At 44.5% G+C, this 19,071-nt stretch overlaps 1 protein-coding gene across 1 annotated transcript in view; it reads left to right on the top strand.

Moving 5' to 3' along the window:
- Positions 1 to 19,071, top strand: part of pnpla6 (patatin-like phospholipase domain containing 6) — a 157,838-nt gene that overhangs the window by 58,228 nt on the left and 80,539 nt on the right. The window contains exons 17-18 of the mRNA XM_087983348.1: positions 8,914 to 8,989; positions 10,566 to 10,712. Of these exons, the coding sequence (XP_087839474.1) occupies positions 8,914 to 8,989; positions 10,566 to 10,712 (223 nt within the window). The remainder of the gene's footprint in view (positions 1 to 8,913; positions 8,990 to 10,565; positions 10,713 to 19,071) is intronic.

The following is a 19,071-nucleotide window of genomic DNA, read 5'->3' as shown; positions in this document are numbered from 1 at the left end:
TATCAGACCAATATTATATAGAGTGGGAGGTAAAAGATACATTTTAGAGAAAGGAGTTGTAAATAATTGATGGTTTTAATATTCTCTGTTGGACTTAAAGAATATAATTGTTAATTTTTACTTAAAATAGTGACCTCTGGGATAGTTCTTTGCCTCTCGAATCTTAACAGATTACGGCATGAGGTGAACATTTTCTGTGTGGCTGGTTTAAATTAGCAGAGGGGTTTACCCATGTTGTAACAGTATAGCTGTTTGAAGTGTTATTTTATTTAAAGTAGGGTGGTAAAATGGTCCAAACGTCAGCCCAGAGGGTGGATTATTTTTGCTTGTTCACGGAACATATGTGTCACTCGCTAGGCCAGTATTAATTGCCCTTCCCTAATTGCCCTCGAGAAGGTGATGGTGATTACTGCAGTCCCACAGTGCTGTTAGAAAGGATGTTCCAGGATTTTGACACAGTGACAGTGAACGAAGAATGCCATATTTCAAGTCAGGGTGGTTGTGTGGTTTGGGGAGAAAGTGATGTTTCCATGTGTCTACTGCCCATTTACTTCTTGATCATTGTAGTTGGGTGTTTGGAATGTGCTGTTGAAGGAACCCAGATGAATTTATTTGGTTGCTCCACCATAGAGGAATTAAATGGGGGCTGATGTTTTGATTTCTGTTCATAAGTGTTTATAGATGCTGCCTGGGTACCTCCTGATGGCAGTGCATACCAATGGATTCTTTGGGTTGTCCTGGTGCTTGTATTTGTTGTTTTGCAGACCGGTGGATCAATTAGAAAAGAGTAAGCTGGATTTTCACTCCACTCAGATAAACCTATTACATGGTTTTTGCTCAGTTTCTGTTTTAACCTAGTTCCTTTTGTAGCTTTAAAGAGTGTGTTGAAAAGTGCAGCACTCTATTTGGGAAATTTATCCCAACCCCAAACAGTGTTTGTTCCAAGTTCCAAGGTTCCATGCGCAGCAATTAGCATCAGAATGCCAATCACAGCATTGACTTCCAGTTCTAGAGGTTCGTGTCATTTGCTGTCCTCGGGGTTTGCACAACCAGTGAGAAAATTAGAGGGAATATCAGTCCCAAGCTCTCAATGCTGGGTCGGAGACTCTCAGAAAGGAGAAACATTTACCAGTCTACTCCATTCTGTTGTTTCTGGAGGTTATTCTTCAATTTGACAGTTGATGGACTCTGTTTTAGAATTATTTCATTTAAGCTTGTATCTTTTTTTCTCTGCATGGGAAGAGAGCGAGAGCGAGAGATGCTTTCTATCTGCAGGCTCTGGATGTTTTTCTCCTCTGCTGCTGCCTTAGCTGTTACAGCATTTTACCACTTTGCATCTCAACCAATCACAGGACTGTTGTAGGCAGTTTTTCCTTGACTCAAAACATCCTTTCTGCCACGTAGTCTCACTCTCCTTCCTTCAAAAAGCAATGTTTTTATTCCTCAGCTCAACAAAATGCAATACATGCCTTTAAGTTGCACAACTCTCCTGGTATTTCGGTTATAGTAGTCTAACTTCCATGTCAATTGATAATTCCAAAAAACAAAAATATTCATAGAATCCCTACAGTGTGGAAAAAGGCCATTTGGCCCAACAAATCCACACCGACCCTCTGAAGAGTAACCCAGTCAGACGCATTCCCCTACCCAATTACTCTACATTTACCCCTGACTAATGCATCTAACCCATACATTCCTGAACACTCTGGGCAATTTAGCATGGCCAATTCATTTAACCTGCACATCTTTGGATTGTGGGAGGAAATTGGAGCACCTGGAGGAAACCTACACAGACACAGGGAGAAGGTGCAAACTTCTCCTCGCGAGAAGGTGCAAAGTTCTCCTCGCCCGAAGTTGAAATTGAACCCAGGTCCCTGGCGCTGTGAGGCAGTGCTAAGCACTGAGCCACTGTGCCGCCCATATCTGATCCCTTAAAAGGGATGGTGTCAATTTTTGTTCTCTGCATTCCTGAAAGGTGCTTTGATTTTACAGATTGCTTTAAACGACCTGTCTTGCCTATTTGCTCAATCCCACTAGGTTGGTGAACTCAGGATTTGCTGGTGGGGCTGTTGTGCAATGGTATTGCTTTTCAGAGCTCTCAACCTGTTGTTGGTAACAGTCTGTATGTGTGTCTCAAATGCTGGGTCATGGTCATATCCTAGGTCTGCAGTGAGGTGGAGGGGAGCTATGGCTTCTCATTATTTTTCAGGGGCAAAGTCCCATTGGAGAATAAAGTTATTTCCAATTCACCAAGTCCATGGATATTTCCTGGGTATTCTTGGGGAGGACAAACGAGGCAAGGAGCACATGATGAACAGGTAGGACCCCAGGAAACAATGAGGACCAGATGGCTGTTGGTGTGCATGTACGCCAGCCCCATAAGATATCGGTCAGGTGGATAAAGTGGTTCAGAAGGCAGATGGTATTGTCATGAACCGGACTAGATTCCCCCACTGCCCCAGTAAGGAGATGGCCTTGACCCTAACTTTTACACTTACTTAAACACAAAGTGTTCCACATGTGATTTGATTGGTCCACCATTAGGCTTTAATCAAAACTCACTTCATTCTTACAACATGGTTAAAATACAAAAAAACAGAAAAATGGGCATAATTTTAGATTAGATTCCCTAGAGTATGGAAACAGGCCCTTCAGCCCAACAAGTCCACACTGACCCTCCGAAGAGTAACCCACCCAGACCCATTCCCCCACCCTATATTTACCCCTGAATAATGCACGTAACACAATGTAGCATGGCCAATTCACCTGGCCAGCACATCTTTGGACTGCCAGAGGAAACCCACGCAGACACGGGGAGAATGTACAAACTCCACACAGACAGTCGCCCGAAGTGGGAATTGAATCCGGATCCCTCGCACTGAGAGACAGCCATGTTAACCACTGAGCCACGGTGCCACCCTACTCCATTAACATACCTAACAAGCTAACGTGTTATCTAACCATTGATCAACTGCTCCCAATATAGGCAGCATCCCATAAACACAGATTAATAAAAATACAATTGAGTAAAACTGTTGTTATTCTCAGGTGCTCTCTCTCCAGTCCAGAAGAAAGAAACAAGCTGCCCTTTTGATTTTTAAGAGGAACCTTCATGTCTAAGACTTCACAGCAGCAGCAGCAGAAAACTCAAGATTTTAGCTCAAGCAGCCAGCAAAAACTTTCTCAACCACTGAAAATAAAACTAAAAGCCTTGCTAGGTCTGTGTGAGCCCTGAGCCTGCCCACTCATGATTTTTTTGTCTCATTTTTCAAAAGAACACACACAAGGGAATTGCCTGTCGAGGAGACATTTCAACTGCACTGTGACAACACTCCACTGCAAGAGCAACAGCACAGAACACCTCTCTGAAAGACACAGTCTTGTCATATTGTCCTTGTCTTTATAAGCTGAAGGGAGGGAGGTTATGCTGGAACTCTATAAAACGTTGTTTAGGTCACAGGTAGAGTATTGTGTGCAATTCTGGAATCCATATCTGGAATTAGGGATGGGTATCTAGAACATTCTGCCTGTGACGGTGGTACAATATTTAAGAAGTATTTAGAGGTGCACTTGCAATACCAAGTCTGAGCCGAGTGAAGGAAACTGGGGTGTGAATCGTTAGGTTGTTGTTGACCAATTTGGATGCGAGGGGTTGAAAGGCCTTTTTCTGTGCTGTATACCTTTATGAATGTTGATCGTGCAGACAGTGAGAAAAATCCAAGATATCTGGCAAGAGTCCCTTGAAGATCTTCCCTGGAGGCTTGGTGTCAGAATCTGTGCTGAAATATCCTGGGATTGGCGTCCAGCATGATCTGAGTTGCGGAAAGGTGAGCAGCTGTCAGAAACTTGGAGCTTCCCTCCCCAGTGGGACTGTTGTCTGTGGTTGGTGTTTATCTGTGCTCTGTTCCAGGAGCGGTGAATTATGTTTCTTATAAGGAAATACTGATGCCTGCTGATCAAACAGTAAGGGACTACGGTTTGTAAATCGTTAATGACTGTCATCCTTGGGGTGGGGAAGAGATAAATAGGATCCCTTTGTGGTTGAGTGCTTCAAAATGACAAACTTATCTCAGCAATAGTTGAGGTGGCACAGTAGTTAGCACTGCTGCCTCACAGCGCCAGAGACCCGGGTTCAATTCCTGCCTCAGACGACTGACTGTGGAGTTTGTACATTCTCCCCGTGTCTGCGTGGGTTTCCTCCGGGTGCTCCGGTTTCCTCCCACAATCCAAAAATGTGCAGGTCAGGTGAATTGGCCATGCTAAATTGCCCGTAGTATTAGTAGAAGGGGTAAATGTAGGGGAATGGGTCTGGGTGGGTTGCAAGTCGGTGTGGACTTGTTGGGCTGAAGGGCCTGTTTCCACACTGTAAGTAATCTAATCTAATAGCTCCATCTCAAAAATATGTGGAATTTCTCTAGGTATTTCAGAGTCTCTGGTATTTTGTTTTTCGCAACTTCATTTCAAACTCTCCTGTCCCACTTGGGAGTCTATTTATCGCAGACAGGTACACACATCCCATCTGTGAATAAGAAGGCAAATAAAATGTTGCTGTTTGTTGAAAGGTGAAGGGGATATCAGTAGGAATGTTTTGCTGCCATTATGTTGTGGTGAGGCCACATCTGGAGTACAGTGTACAGTTTTAATCTTGTTTAAGAAAGGGTGTAAATGTGATAAAAGCAGTTTGGAGAGTATTCATTTAACTGGTTCGTGGCAATGGTGGAGTTTATCTTATGAGGGAATGTTGGACAGGCTGGGCCTGTATCTGTCAGACTTTAGAAGAGTGAGAGTGATCTCATTGAAGCATTCAACACCCACAATGGACTTGGCAAAGTAGATGTCTCCTCTTGTAGGGAGAGATGAGAACAAAGGGACACAGTTTAAAAGGAACGGGTCTCTCATTTAGAGTCTCCAGAGTAATACAGCACAGAAACAGACCCCTCAGACCCACTGATCAATGCTGACCATAATCCCAAACTAAGCTAGTCCCACTAAGTTGGGGGCAAGAATTTTTTCCTGAGGGTCAATAGACAATAGGTGCAGGAGTAGGCCATTCTGCACTTCGAGCCTGCACCACCATTCAATATGATCATGGCTGATCATCCTTAATCAGTATCTTGATCCTGCCTTATCTCCATAACCTTTGATTCCACTACTGAAAATGTGTTGCTGGAAAAGTGCAGCACGTCAGGCAGCATCCAAGGAGCAGGAGAATCAACGTTTCAGGCATGAGCCCTTCTTCAGGAAATCTCCTGCTCCTTGGATGCTGCCTGACCTGCTGCACTTTTCCAGCAACACATTTTCAGCTCTGATCTCCAGCATCTGCAGCCCTCACTTTCTCCTCGAAGATTTTTTTTCCCTTGAATCCACAATCCTTGAGAGCTCTATCCAACTCTTTCTTAAATGAATGCAGAGACTGGGCCTCCACTGCCCTCTTGGGAAGAGCATTCCACACAGCCACCACTCTCTGGGTGAAGAAGTTTCTCCTCACCTCTGTCCTAAATGGTCTACCCCGTATGTTTAAGCTGTTTCCTCTGGTTCGGCACTCACCCATCAGCGGAAACATGTTTCCTGCCTCCAGAGTGTCCAATCCTTTAATAATCTTATATGTCTCAATCAGATCCCCTCTCCGTCTTCTAAACTCAAGGGTATACAAGCCTAGTCGCTCCAGTCTTTCAGTGTAAGGTAGTCCGCCATTCCAGGAATTGACCTCGTGAACCTACGCTGCACTCCCTCAATAGCCAGAATGTCTTTCCTCAAGTTTGGAGACCAGAACTGCACACAGTACTCCAGGTGTGGTCTCACCAGGGCCCTGTACAGCTGCAGAAGCACCTCTTTGCTTCTATACTCAATCCCTCTTGTTATGAAGGCCAGCATACTATTAGCCTTCTTCACTACCTGCTGTACCTGCATGCTTACCTTCATTGACTGGTGTACAAGAACACCCAGATCTCTTTGTACTGCCCCTTTACCGAAATTGATTCCATTTAGGTAGTAATCTGCCTTCCTGTTCTTGCCACCAAAGTGGATAACCATATATTTATCCACATTAAACTGCATCTGCCATGCATCTGACCACTCTCCTAACCTGTCCAGGTCACCCTGTAATCTCCTAACATCCTCCTCACATTTCACCCTGCCACCCAGCTTAGTATCATCAGCAAATTTGCTAATGTTATTACTAATACCATCTTCTATATCATTAATATATATTGTAAAAAGCTGCGGTCCCAGCACTGATCCCTGCGGTACCCCACTGGTCACTGCTTGCCATTCTGAAATGGAGCCGTTTAGCATTATTCTTTGTTTCCTGTCAGCCAACCAACTTTCAATCCAAGTTAGTACTTTGCCCCCAATACCATGTGCCCTAATTTTGTTCACTAACCTCCTATGTGGGACTTTATCAAAAGCTTTCTGAAAGTCCAGGTACACTACATCTACTGGATCTCCCTCGTCCATCTTCAGAGTTACATCCTCAAAATATTCCAGAAGATTAGTCAAGCATGATTTCCCCTTCGTAAATCCATGCTGACTCTGACCTATCCTGTTACTACTATCCAAATGTGTCATAATTTCATCCTTTATAATAGACTCCAGCATCTTTCCCACCACTGAGGTCAGACTAACTGGTCTATAATTTCCTGCTTTCTCTCTCCCACCTTTCTTAAAATGTGGTACAACATTAGCCACCCTCCAATCCGCAGGAACTGATCCCGAATCTATCGAACTCTGGAAAATAATCACCAACGCATCCACGATTTCTCGAGCCACCTTCTTCAGTACCCTGGGATGTAGACCATCAGGCCCCGGGGACTTATCAACCTTCAGACCTAACAGTCTCTCCAACACCAATTCCTGGCAAATATAAATTCCCTTAAGTTCAGGTCCTTCAGCCACAAGGAGATTGCTTGTGTCTTCCCCAGTGAACACAGATCTAAAGTACCAATTCAATCCTTCTGCCATTTCTTTGTTCCCCGTAATATATTCCCCTGTTTTCTGTCTTCAAGGGCCCAATTTTAGTCTTAACCATTTTTTTGCCTTTCACCTATCTAAAAAAGCTTTTACTATCCTCCTTTATATTATTGGCTCGTTTACCTTCGTACCTCATTTTTTCTCTGCATATTTCCTTCTTAGTAATCCTCTGTTGTTCTTTAAAAGCTTCCCAGTCCTCCATTTTCCCACTTAACTTTGCTATATTATACTTTTTCTCTTTTAACTTTATATGTTTCTTAACTTCCCTCATCAGCCACGGCCACCCATGCCTCCTCCTAGGATCTTTCTTCCTTTTTGGAATGAACTGATCCTGCATCTTCTGCATTATACACAGAAATATCCACCATTGTTCCTCCACTGTCATCCCTGCTAAGGTATTGCACCATTGAACTTTGGCCAGCTCCTCCCTCATAGCTCCACAGTTCCCTTTATTCAACTGAAATATTGTCACTCCCGATTCTACCCTCTCCCTCTCAAATTGCAGATTGAAGCTTATTGTATTATGGTCACTACCTCCTAATGGCTCCTTCACTTCGAGGTCCCTGATCAATTCTGGTTCGTTGCACAATACCAGATCCAGAATTACCTTCTCCCTGGTAGGCTCCAGTACCAGCTGTTCTAAGAATCCATCTCTGAGGCACTCCACAAAGTCTCTTTCTTGAGGTCCAAGACCATCCTGATTCTCCCAGTCTACCTGCATGTTAAAATCCCCCATAACAACTGTAGTAACATCTTTGCGACAGGCCAATTTCAGCTCCTGATTCAACTTACATCCGACATCCAGACTACTGTTTGGGGGCCTGTAGATAACTCCCAAGAGGGTCTTTTTACCCTGAGAATTTCTCAGCTCTATCCATACTGACTCTACATCCCCTGATTCTAGGTCCCTCCGCGCAAGGGACTGAAGATCATCCCTTACCAACATGGCCACCCCACCCCCTCTGCCCGTCAGTCTGTCCTTACGATAGCACGTGTAGCCTTGAATATTCAGTTCCCAGGTTCTGTCCACTTGAATCCACGTCTCAGTTATCCCCACAATATCGTACCTGCCAATTTCCAAAAGAGAGACTCAAGCTCATCCATCTTATTTCCAATGCTTCGTGTGTTCATATATAGTATTTTTAATTTGTTACTGCCATCACCCTTCCCATCAACTCCTATTTTACTCAACCTTACAGCATGATCCCTTTCTGAGTTTTCTGCCTCATTGATCCAGTTGTCTTTCTTGACTTCCCTTGTTCTAACTTTCCCTTCAATTTCCTTCTTAAACATCCAGTTTGCCCCCCCCCCCCCGCCACCCCCCCACTTAATTTAAACGTAGCTGTGTTGCAGTAGCAAACCTGCCTGCCAGAATGCTGGTCCCCAACCTATTAAGGTGCAAACCGTCTCTTTTGTATAATTTATGTTTACCACAAAACATACCCCAGTGATCCAAGAATTTAAATCCTTGCTTCCTGCACCAGTTCCAAAGCCACACGTCCAAGTCCATTATCTCCCTGTTTCTGGCCTCACCAGCACAAGGAACTGGAAGCAAACCGGAGATAACCACCCTGGACGTCCTGCTTTTCAGCCTTCTTCTGTGTTCTCCAAAGTCCCGCTGTAGTATGTTCCTCCTCTTCTTCCCAACATCATTTGTGCCAAAATGTACCACCAGCTCTGGTCATGAGTCTTTGAAAGGTTCCTTCCCAGGGAGCAATGGAACAGGTTCATTGAATAATTTTAAAGGTAATGTAGGTAGATTTTAGAGTAACAAGGCAGTCAGTGATTTTCAGGAGTAGATGGGAAGAGAGATTTAAGGTTACTATCAGATCAGTCACAGTCTGATGAAATGGTGGATCAGGTTCAGTAGCCTGCCAAGTGATTTGCTTATGTTTTGATGGTAATTCTTTTTAATAACTTTGTCAAATTGTTTATGTATTGTAGGTAGTCACTCGGTTGATTCATCTACTGGGTCAGAAGATCTTGGGTAACCTGCAGCAGGTGCATGGGACATTTCCAGGTAGGGCACCTAGCCATGGGATTCTGAAATAAATCCAACTTCAGATGCTCATATTCTTCTCCCATCTCAGCAGCTGTCTTGAAAAGAACAGGTGCAGTATGCCTGTCTGATCCCTAGAGAGAGCCAGCAAGTATAACTGACATGAAACATCTGTCTGTCCAGGGCCGTGAGCGGTGCTTCAGCTTCTGTGCTGTGGTATTTGTTACCTTCAGCTGCTCAGTCTATCTGCTCATAAACATTGAATGTGCAATGTTCTGCCAACCATGGCAGTTCAGACAAAATGTAGCAGGTAATTGAGACATTTTTATACAGTTATACCGAGGGAGTCTTGAATAATAATGTCTTCTGTGTGAAATAGAGGTGGGCCTCTGGTAAATCCATCTGTAGGTGTAGTAATGCTCTTACACCCTGTGGCCTGTACCACCTGGAATGATAGTAAATCCTTACGGTTAGCTAATACATCGGAATACCCACCATCTGTAAATTCCCATCCGTGTCACACATCCTACTGACTTGGTACTACACCACCATTCCTTCATTGTCAATGAGTTTAAACCCTGGAACTCCTTCCTGAATAGCACTGTGGGTGTGCCTACACTACAGGTACTGAGCAGTTTCTCTCGATTGTTCATGAGTGTGAATGTTGCTGGTTAGGTCAGCATACTGCCCTTTGCTAATTGCCTAAAACTTCAGAAAGGCAGCTGGCTATCAGTCTGTTGAGGGTAGCTAGGGATAGGCAATAAATGCTGGCCATACCAGTGACACCCCGCCCCGCCAGATCCCATGAGAGAATCTCTGTTCCGACTGGGGACAGCTCAGCAGGCAGATGATCAGATGTCCCCTCAGCTCCACTGTTAGGTTTTGCGGTCTTAAACCTGCAGATTACCTGATGCATAGCATTTCCTGAACAAGGAGCAGTTTTAGTGCAGTTCTTCCACAAGCCGATAAATGCAGGTACAGAAATAAGCCATTTAGACCATCTAATCAACTCTGCTACTCAATGAGCTCAAGCTGATCTAACAATCCTCAACTTCACTTTCCTGCCTTATTCACTTGATTCCATTTCTGATTAAAAATCAATCTCAGCCTTGAGTAAATCTGTACTTAAAGAAGCAGCCTCAATAGCCCTGTATGTAAATTATCCGCAGATTCACTGCTCTGAGAGAATAAATTCCTCCTCCTCATGTCTGTCTTAAGTGGGTGACCCCTTATTCTGAGATTATAGCCTTTATCCTTTTTAGAATAGGGCTATCAACACTTACCACTGACTCTTATTTCAGAATAAGACCAAAGTTCTCAGATCAAAATTTCTCTGAGCTTACTAACCAACACAACATAGGTGTGGAATTGTAACTTGAAGAAATTTCAGGAATTGAGAGTGGAATAAGGTCTTGTTTCTGTTGTAAAGAGTTGACAATCAGAATGGGCGTTGCTCGATGTCTAGCTGGATAAGATGCTATCACAACACATCTTGCCTGCAAAATCGAGATCCCTCCCCCATTTTTGTTCTATTTTGTACAGACAAATCTTAGAAGTAACTTATTGAGCTCATTTTTGTGTATCTCGATTCTTCCAGGCTCTGGTATCGGACTGTCAACAGCTAGCAGTGCCGATGTAACAAACCCAACCAGTAACCTGTCCACTGTGGCTGTGCTTCCTGTCTGTGACGATGTACCAATTGCTGCCTTCACCATGGAGCTGACTCATGCACTTAATGCTATTGGTTAGTGAGAGATTTGTATGGCACAATTTACCTGGTCTCTTTGACCTTGAGCTGTAAAAGCTTCAGGTTTAATCTGAGCATTGACCTCTGAAACTCATGTTGCTGCAAGAATCTTTGGGAAATGCTCAGAGCTCATATTTAGATTTAACAATGGTTTCACTGAATCCCATCCAGTTTTCCATATCAGAAACTTGGGAAGGAGTAACTTTGGGGCAACAAGCTGATCATTCTGTGGGAATAAAGGGCTTTCATTCTCTTGACATTCAGTTGCACTCTTATATGAAGATGAGATTGTAGGCTGGAGGGAGTCACCAAGGAACTCTGCCTCAGCAGTTAAGGAAGCAATCGGGCACCATGTGCTTGGGAGCTGGTACATGTGAATTAGGAACAGGCCATTCAGCCCCTTGAGCCTGCTGTGCCATTTAGTGGCAGATCTGACCACTCCACAGTCCCGCATACCCCCCGCCAACCTCTGACCCTTTGCTTATCACAAAACGCTCCATGACTGCCTTCAAAAAAATTCAAAAGATCTGCTTCTACCATCTTTTCAGGACTAGAGTTCTGAGAGAAAATCTTTCTCTTCACCTGTAGGCGACCCCTAATTTGACGAGGAGAAAGTGAGGACTGCAGATGCTGGAGGTCAGAGTCGAGAGTGTGGTGCTGGAAAAGCACAGCTTCCGAGGAGCAGGAGAATCGATGTTTCGGGCATGAGCCCGAGTTCCTGATGAAGGGCTATGCCCGAAACATCGATTCTCCTGCTCCTCGGATGCTGCCTGACCTGCTGTGCTTTTCCAGCACCACTCTCTCAACCCCAAATTTGAAATTTGCTCACAAAAGGAAACATCCATTCCACATGCACCCAGTCAACAACACTCAGATTCTGCAACATTAAGATCTTTTAAACATTTGAATTAATTCAACTCTTGCTCTTACTCTCCAAAACTGCTCTTCTAAACTCCTGTGGTTACTAGTCTAATCTGTCTACCCCTTCCTCAAAAAATAACTCACCCATTCTAGGTATTAATCTGGTAAACCTTCTCTGAACTGCTTCAGTACTTCAATTCCATATAACCTCCCACTTTTGGATTCCATCCCCTTGTAATGCATGATAATATTCTATTAGCTTTCTTAATTACTTGTGAACATTTTGCAATTGATGTGCAGGGACACTCCGATCCCTGTGCAATCTCTCACCATTTGGGGAATGTGTTTCTTTTTCATTCTTCCTACCAAAATAGACAATTTCAGATTTTCCAATATTATACTCTAATTTCCCAGATGTTTGCCCACTCACTAATCTTATCTTTATAATCATTCATATTATCTGTATACCTGTATACTCACTGATCTTACCTGAAGCTTCCTTATGTGATCTTCACAACTTATTTTCTTCTCTACTTTTGTGTCATCAGCCATGCCTTTCATATTCATTTATATGAACATAAAACAAAAAGCTTTACAGCACAGTGCAGGCCCTGCAGCCTTCGATGTTGCACCAACCCGTGGAACCAATCTGAAGCCCTTCAACCCCACACAATTGCATTTTAGTCCATATGCTTATCCAAAGACCATTTAAATGCCCTTAAAGTTGGTGAGTCTACTACTGTTGCAGGCAGTGCGTTCCATGCCCCTCCTGCTCTGAGTAAAGGAACTACCTTTGGCATCTGTCCTAAATCTGTTACCCCTCAATTTAAAGCTATGACCCAACACCATCCGAAGAAAACGTCTCTCACTGTCCACCCTATCGAACCCTCTGTTTTTCTTATATGTCTCAGTTAAGTCACCTCTCAACTTTCTTCTCTCCAATGAAAACAGTCTCAAGTCCCTCAGCGTTTCCTTGTAAGACCTTCCCTCCAAACCAGGCAACATCCTAGTAAATCTCCTCTGAACTCTTTCCAAAGCTTCACATCCGATAATGCGGTGATCAGAACTGGAAGCCATACTCCTAAGTGCAGCTGCACCAGAGTTTTGTACAGCTGCAGCATGATCTCATAGTTCTGAAATTCAATCCCTCTACTAATAAAAGCTAACACACCATATGCCTTCTTAACAGCCCTACCAACCTGGGTGGCAACTTTCAGGGACCTGTGTACATGGATGCTCATCTACACTGCCAAGAATCTGCATTTTTGTTGCTTCCAAAGTGAATCAACTTACACCTTTCCACATTAAACTCCATTTGCCACCTCTCAGCCCAGCTCTGCAGCTTATCTTTGTCTCTCTGTAACCTACAACATCCTTCTGCACTATCCACAACACCACCAACCTTAGTGTCATCTGCAAATTTACTCACCCACTCCTTCTACGCCCTCATCCAGGTCGCTTATAAAAATGGCAAACAACAGTGGATCCAAAACAGATCCTTGAGGTACACCATTACTAACTGAACTCAAGGATGAACATTTCCCATCAACCACCACCCTCTGTCTTCTTTCAGCCAGCCAATTTCTGATCCAAACCGCCAAATCACCCTCAATCCCCAACTCCGTATTTTGTGCAATAGCCTACCGTGGGGAACCTTATCAAACACCTTACTGAAATTCATATACACCACACCAACCGCTTTACTTTTATCCACCTGTTTGGTCAAAGAATTCAATAAGGTTTGTGAGGCACGGCCTATCCTTAACAAAACCGTGTTGACTTTCTCTAATCAACTTATTCCTCTCTAGATGATTAAAAATCCTATCTCTCATAACTTTTTCCAACAGCTTACCCACAACTAATGGAAGGCTCACTGGTCTATAATTACCAGGGTTGTCTCTACTCCCCTTCTGGAGCAAGTGGAAAACATTTGCTATCCTCTAGTCTTCTGGCATTATTCCTGTCGACAATGACAACATAAAGATCAAGGCTCTGCAATCTCCCCCCTGACTTCCCAAAGAATCCTGGGATAAATCCCATCCGGCCCAGGGGACTTATCTATTTTCACATTTTCCAGAATTGCTAACACCTCCTCCTTGTGAACCTCAATCCCGTTTAGACTAGTCGCCTGTATCTCAGTATTCTCCTCGACCACATTGTCTTTTTGCAGTGTGAATACTGATGTAAAATATTCATTTAGCACTTCCCCTATCTCCTCGGACTCCATGCACAACTTTTCACTACAATCCTTGACTGGCCCTAAACTTACTCTCATCGTTCTTTCATTCCTGATATACCTATTGAAAGCTGTAGGATTTTCCTTGATCTATCTGCCAACGACATCTCATGTCCCCTCCTGGCTCTTCTTAGCTCTCTCGTTAGCTCTTTCCTGGCTAACTTGTAACTCTCATGCCCCCTAACTGAGCCAACGCAGCCACCTTCTTCCTCTTGACGAGATTCAACTTCCTTAGTAAACCATGGCTCCCTCACTCGACAACTTCCTCCCTGCCTGACTGGTACATACTTATCAAGGACCTGCAGTAGCTGTTCCTTGAATAAGCTCTACATTTCAATTGTGCCCATCCCCTGCAGTTTCCTTCCCCATCCAATGCGTCCTAAATCTTGCTTAATCACATCATAATTGTCTTACCCCCAGCTATAACTGTTGCCCTGCAGTACATACTGCCTTTTCCATCGCTAAATATAACCAAATTGTGGTCACTATCACCAAAGTGCTCAGCTACCTCCAAATCTAACATCTGGCTGGGTTCATCACCCAGTACCAAATGCAATGTGGCCTCGCCCTTTGTTGGCCTGTCTATGTACTGTGTCAGGGAACCCTCCTGCACACATTGTACAAAAACTGACCGATCTAAAGTACTTAACTATAGTATTTCCAGTCAATTTTTGGAAAGTGAAAGTCCCCCATAACAACTACCCTGTTACTCTCACTCCTATCCAGAATCATCTTTACTATCCTTTCCTCTACATCTCTGGAACTGTTAGGAGACCTATAGCATACTCCCAACCTCTCCTCTCCTGTTTCTAACCTCCCCTTACTCCCTCAGTAGACGAATCCTGAAACGTCCTTTCTGCAACCGTATTACTGTCCTAAATTAACAATGCGTCCCCCCCACCCCTCAACCTTTTACCATCTTTTCTGTTCTTACTAAAACATCTAAATCCCGGAACCTGCAACAACCATTTCTGTCCCTGCTCTAGTCATGTCTCTGAAATAGCCACAACATTAAAGTCCCGGGTACCAACCCATGCTGCAAGTTCACCCACCTTATTCGGATGTGCCTGGCATTGAAGTAGACACACTTCAAACCAACATCTTGCTTGCAGGTCCCCTCATGCGACCTTGAAACCTTAATTTGGACCTCACCACTCTCAACCTCCTGTATATTCGAAGTACAATTTGGGTTCCAATCCTTTTGTGTTAGTTTAAACCCCCCGGAGAATGTTAGCAAATTCCGCCCCTGCCCCCCGGGATATTGTACTCCTCTGGTTTAGGTGAAGACCATCCTGTTTGTAGAGGTCCCACCTTCCCCACAAAGAGCCCCAATTATCCAGGAATCCAAAACACTCCCTCCTGCACCATCGTTGTCGTCACATTTTCGTCCTCTCGCTCCCTGTTCCTCGCCCAGCTAGCACGTGGTACTGGCAACAAACCAGAGATAACAACTCTGTTTGTCCTAGCTCTAAGCTTCCATCCTAGCTCCCTGAATTTCTCCCTTAAATCCGCATCTCTCTTCCTACCCATGTTGTTGGTAACTATGAGAACCATGACGTGGGGCTGCTCCCCCTCACCCTCAAGGATCTCGAAAACAAGATCAGAGACATCGCGAATCCTGACACCTTAGAGGCAACATACCAACTGTGAGTCTCTCTCGTTCCCACAGAAACTCCTATCTGTCCCCTTAACTATGGAGTCTTCAATGACTAATGCTCTGCCCTCTTCCCCCTTCCCTTATGAGCAACATCGACAGACCTGTGCCCCATTGCTTACCCCTGATAAGTAGTCCCCCAACAGTATCCAAAATGGTATACTTGTTGTTGAGGGGAATGGCCACAGGGGATTCCTGCACTGCCTGCCGGTTCCCTTTCCGTCCCCTGACTGTAACCCATTTGCCTTTGTCTTATACCTGAGGTATAACTACCTCCCTGTAACTCCTCTCAATCACCCCTTCGCCTCCTGAATGATCCGAAGTTCATCCAGCTCCAGCTTCAGTTCCAGTTCCCTAATGCTGGAGTTGGGTGCACTTCCTGCAGATGCAGTCAGCAGGGACACACATGGTGACCTTTACCTCCCACATTCTGCAGGAGGAACACTCAACTGCCCTCACCTCCATTCCCACTATTCTGAATTCCCAATGAGACTACTGAAAACTGAAAAAAAAGGACAAGTCTACTTACCAAGTTATTGCACAGAGTCTTTTATTTTGGTTTGAGGTGGGAGATACTACCCGAGTGGTGTCTTGGGTAAAGCAACCACCCAGCAATCCCATGTCAGCTCCTGCTCAGCGGCGCTCCGCCTATACAGGAGGTAAGATTATATATTTACTTTCCTGTCGGGCCTCTGGTCCTCGCTGTCACTCCTCCCACTTCAACTGCCGCCGAGAAAATGAAGATTGTAAAACGTTGATTCCCTGTGGAATACTGATGATTACATCTTGCCAACCAGAAAATAACCCAGGGATATCTACTGTGTCCTGTTAACCAGTCAATCTTCTACATATAACAATGTGCTACCTACTACACCAGGGGCTTTTACTTTCTCAATCATCTTTGTGGCACTTTAACAAGTGGCTTCTGAAAATCTAAGTGTGATATGCCCACTCATTCCTCTTTATCCAACACATGGAACATTCCTCCAAGAACTTTATTAGATTATCACCAAATCATATTGATTCTTCCTTAATTAACCTGAGCATAATTAAGTGCCCAGCTCTAAGTTAGTCATAGAGATGTACAGCATGGAAACAGACCCTTCGGTCCAACCCGTCCATGCCGACCAGATATCCCAACCCAATCTAGTCCCACCTGCCAGCACCCGGCCCATATCCCTCCAAACCCTTCCTATTCATATACCCATCCCAATGTTGCAATTGTACCAGTCTCCACCACATCCTCTGGCACTCATTCCATACACGTACCACCCTCTGCGTGAAAATGTTGCCCCTTAGGTCTCTTTTATATCTTTCCCCTCTTCTAGTATCTTTGATATGACAGATATTGAGCTGACTGGAGTTAAAAACAGAAAGTGCTGGAGGAACTCAGCAGGTCTGATAAGAGAGAAATCAAGTTCACATGTTGATTGCAGTACGACTCCTTTTTAGAAGCTAATTGGTCAATACTATGGACCTTTCTGTCCCCATCCCTTTCTTAATGCACAACTTAACTATTCCAAATTAATAGAACCCGCCCTGATTTTCTTTTTTGGGAATCAAATTAATGCATCAACTCTTTCAATAGCCACATTTTTAAGAGGCTTTGGTAAATCCATCAGGACCTGGGGACTGTAGCTCTGAAAATTTACTCTGTACCAGTTCTCTGATAGTTGTAATTTTCTTCAGTTCCTCCCTCTTTCCACTTCTTCATGTACAACTATTTCTACATTATAGCTTGTGTCCTCTAGAGTGAAGAGTGTGGTGCTAGAAAAGCACAGCGGGTCAGGCAACATCCAAGGAGCAGGAGAATCGACGTTTCAGGCAAAAGTCCTTCATCAAGGCCTGATAAAGGTCTTTTGCCTGAAATGTTGACTCTCCTGCTCCTCTGATGTGCTGGACCTGCTGTGCTTTTCCAGGCCACACTCTCGGCTCTAATCTCCAGCATCTGCGGTCCTCGCTTTCCTGTGGAGTGAAGGCTGGTCCACCATACCAGTTCAGATCACCTTTCACTTCTTCATTTTCCATGGTTAATTCCCCAACTTGCTTTCCATAGGACTGACACTCACTGTATTAAGTCTTATTTAAATATCTGTCAAAGGTCTTCCTACTTGTTACCTTTTGAGTTACTTTTATCCCAGTGTAATTTTTCCCTTCATTTTAAGCAAGCTTTGATGTTTTTAGATTCTGTCCAATATTCTGTTAGGTACAGTACAGTGGCTCAGTGGTTAGCACTGCTGCCTCACAGCGCCAGGGACCCAGGTTCAATTTCAGCCTTGGGCGACTGTCTGTGTGGAGTTTTTCCTGTGTCTGCGTGGGTTTCCACTGGGTGCTCTGGTTTCATCCCACAATCCAAAGATGTATAGGTTTGGTGAATTGGCCATGCTAAATTGCCCAAAGTGTTCAGGGATGTGTAGGTTAGGTGCATTAGTCAGGGTAAATGTAAAGTAATAGGGTGGCAGAGTGGGTCCGGGTGGGATACTCTTTGGAGGGTCAGTGTGGACTTATTGGGCCGAATTGCTTGTTTCCATACAGAAGGGATTCTATGATTATTTCAATCTCCAGACTAGTTGCCTTTCTGCGCCCGATTATATGTTTTTACTGACATTTGACACTACTCTTCAACTTTATCCATGAACTGCAGATGTTCCCTGAAATCTGGTATACCATCACCAAATCACTCTTTATTTACACGTGCAGGGTACATGACACTGACCCAGCTAGCTCAGAGCTGGTTCCTACAGGGAACAGAACACTCCTGTTTATATCTGTCAGCCAGCACTCCTTGGTAGAGCTGGTTAACAACCCTAATCAGGAAAATCATATTCTCAGGTCTACCTGTTGACCTTGTTCCTTCCCATCTAAGTCCCCGGATGTAGGCCTGTTCTTTTTCCTGTCACTTCACATGGGGTGTTTCCACACCGGGTCTGGATCCTCCGACTCTGCCTCGGATAGCAGTGGCATGTACCACACCGTAGCCCACCCCTTGTGCCCAGAGCAACTTGGAAGAAATTCATCATCTTCAGGCAATAACAGCGTCAAGACTGCGTCTCCTGACATGTCCATCTTGCCCGCAGAGGTTTCTTCAGGCGCTTGGCAGAGGGGGAGAACTTGTGGGTTCTGACAGCCTTCCAGATATTCTGAGGGGCTGGGTATTCTGTTTTACTGCAGTGCCCTAGGTTGCAGCTTTCATGTGGTACACATGCTTGTTCAGAACCACCTCTCCTACCCAAACTTTGAACATCACAGGACCTGACTTTGCAGCGACTATGTCTCTTACCCATCCAGACCCTTGGTGTGGGCATCCACAATGACTAAGGAGATTGAGCCCATTAAAGATTGTGTTGCCATAGTCTTACCAGACCATAGAGGCTGCTCTCTCATTAGAGAGAGAAGTGACTGGTAATGATTTAACCTGAGGGCCACCAGACCTCAGGCGAGGGAAGAGGTTGAGAAGGAGAGTCCTTCATGGGAACTTCAAACTGGTGATGGGGATTGAACCCACACTTTTGGCATCACACTACTCTGCAAACCAACCTTCCAGCCAACCTCCGCCCCCCTCCCCTCCAGAAAAGAACCTGCATAGTCGACACGTAACTGAGTCC

The sequence above is a fragment of the Chiloscyllium plagiosum genome, unplaced genomic scaffold (assembly GCF_037043375.1).
Source record: "Chiloscyllium plagiosum isolate Xiang-an unplaced genomic scaffold, Cpla_swu_hap1 HiC_scaffold_45, whole genome shotgun sequence".
In the NCBI taxonomy this organism is placed as follows: domain Eukaryota; kingdom Metazoa; phylum Chordata; class Chondrichthyes; order Orectolobiformes; family Hemiscylliidae; genus Chiloscyllium; species Chiloscyllium plagiosum.
Note: the sequence above shows the minus strand (reverse complement) of the source record. Positions and strands in the feature narration are given on the sequence as shown.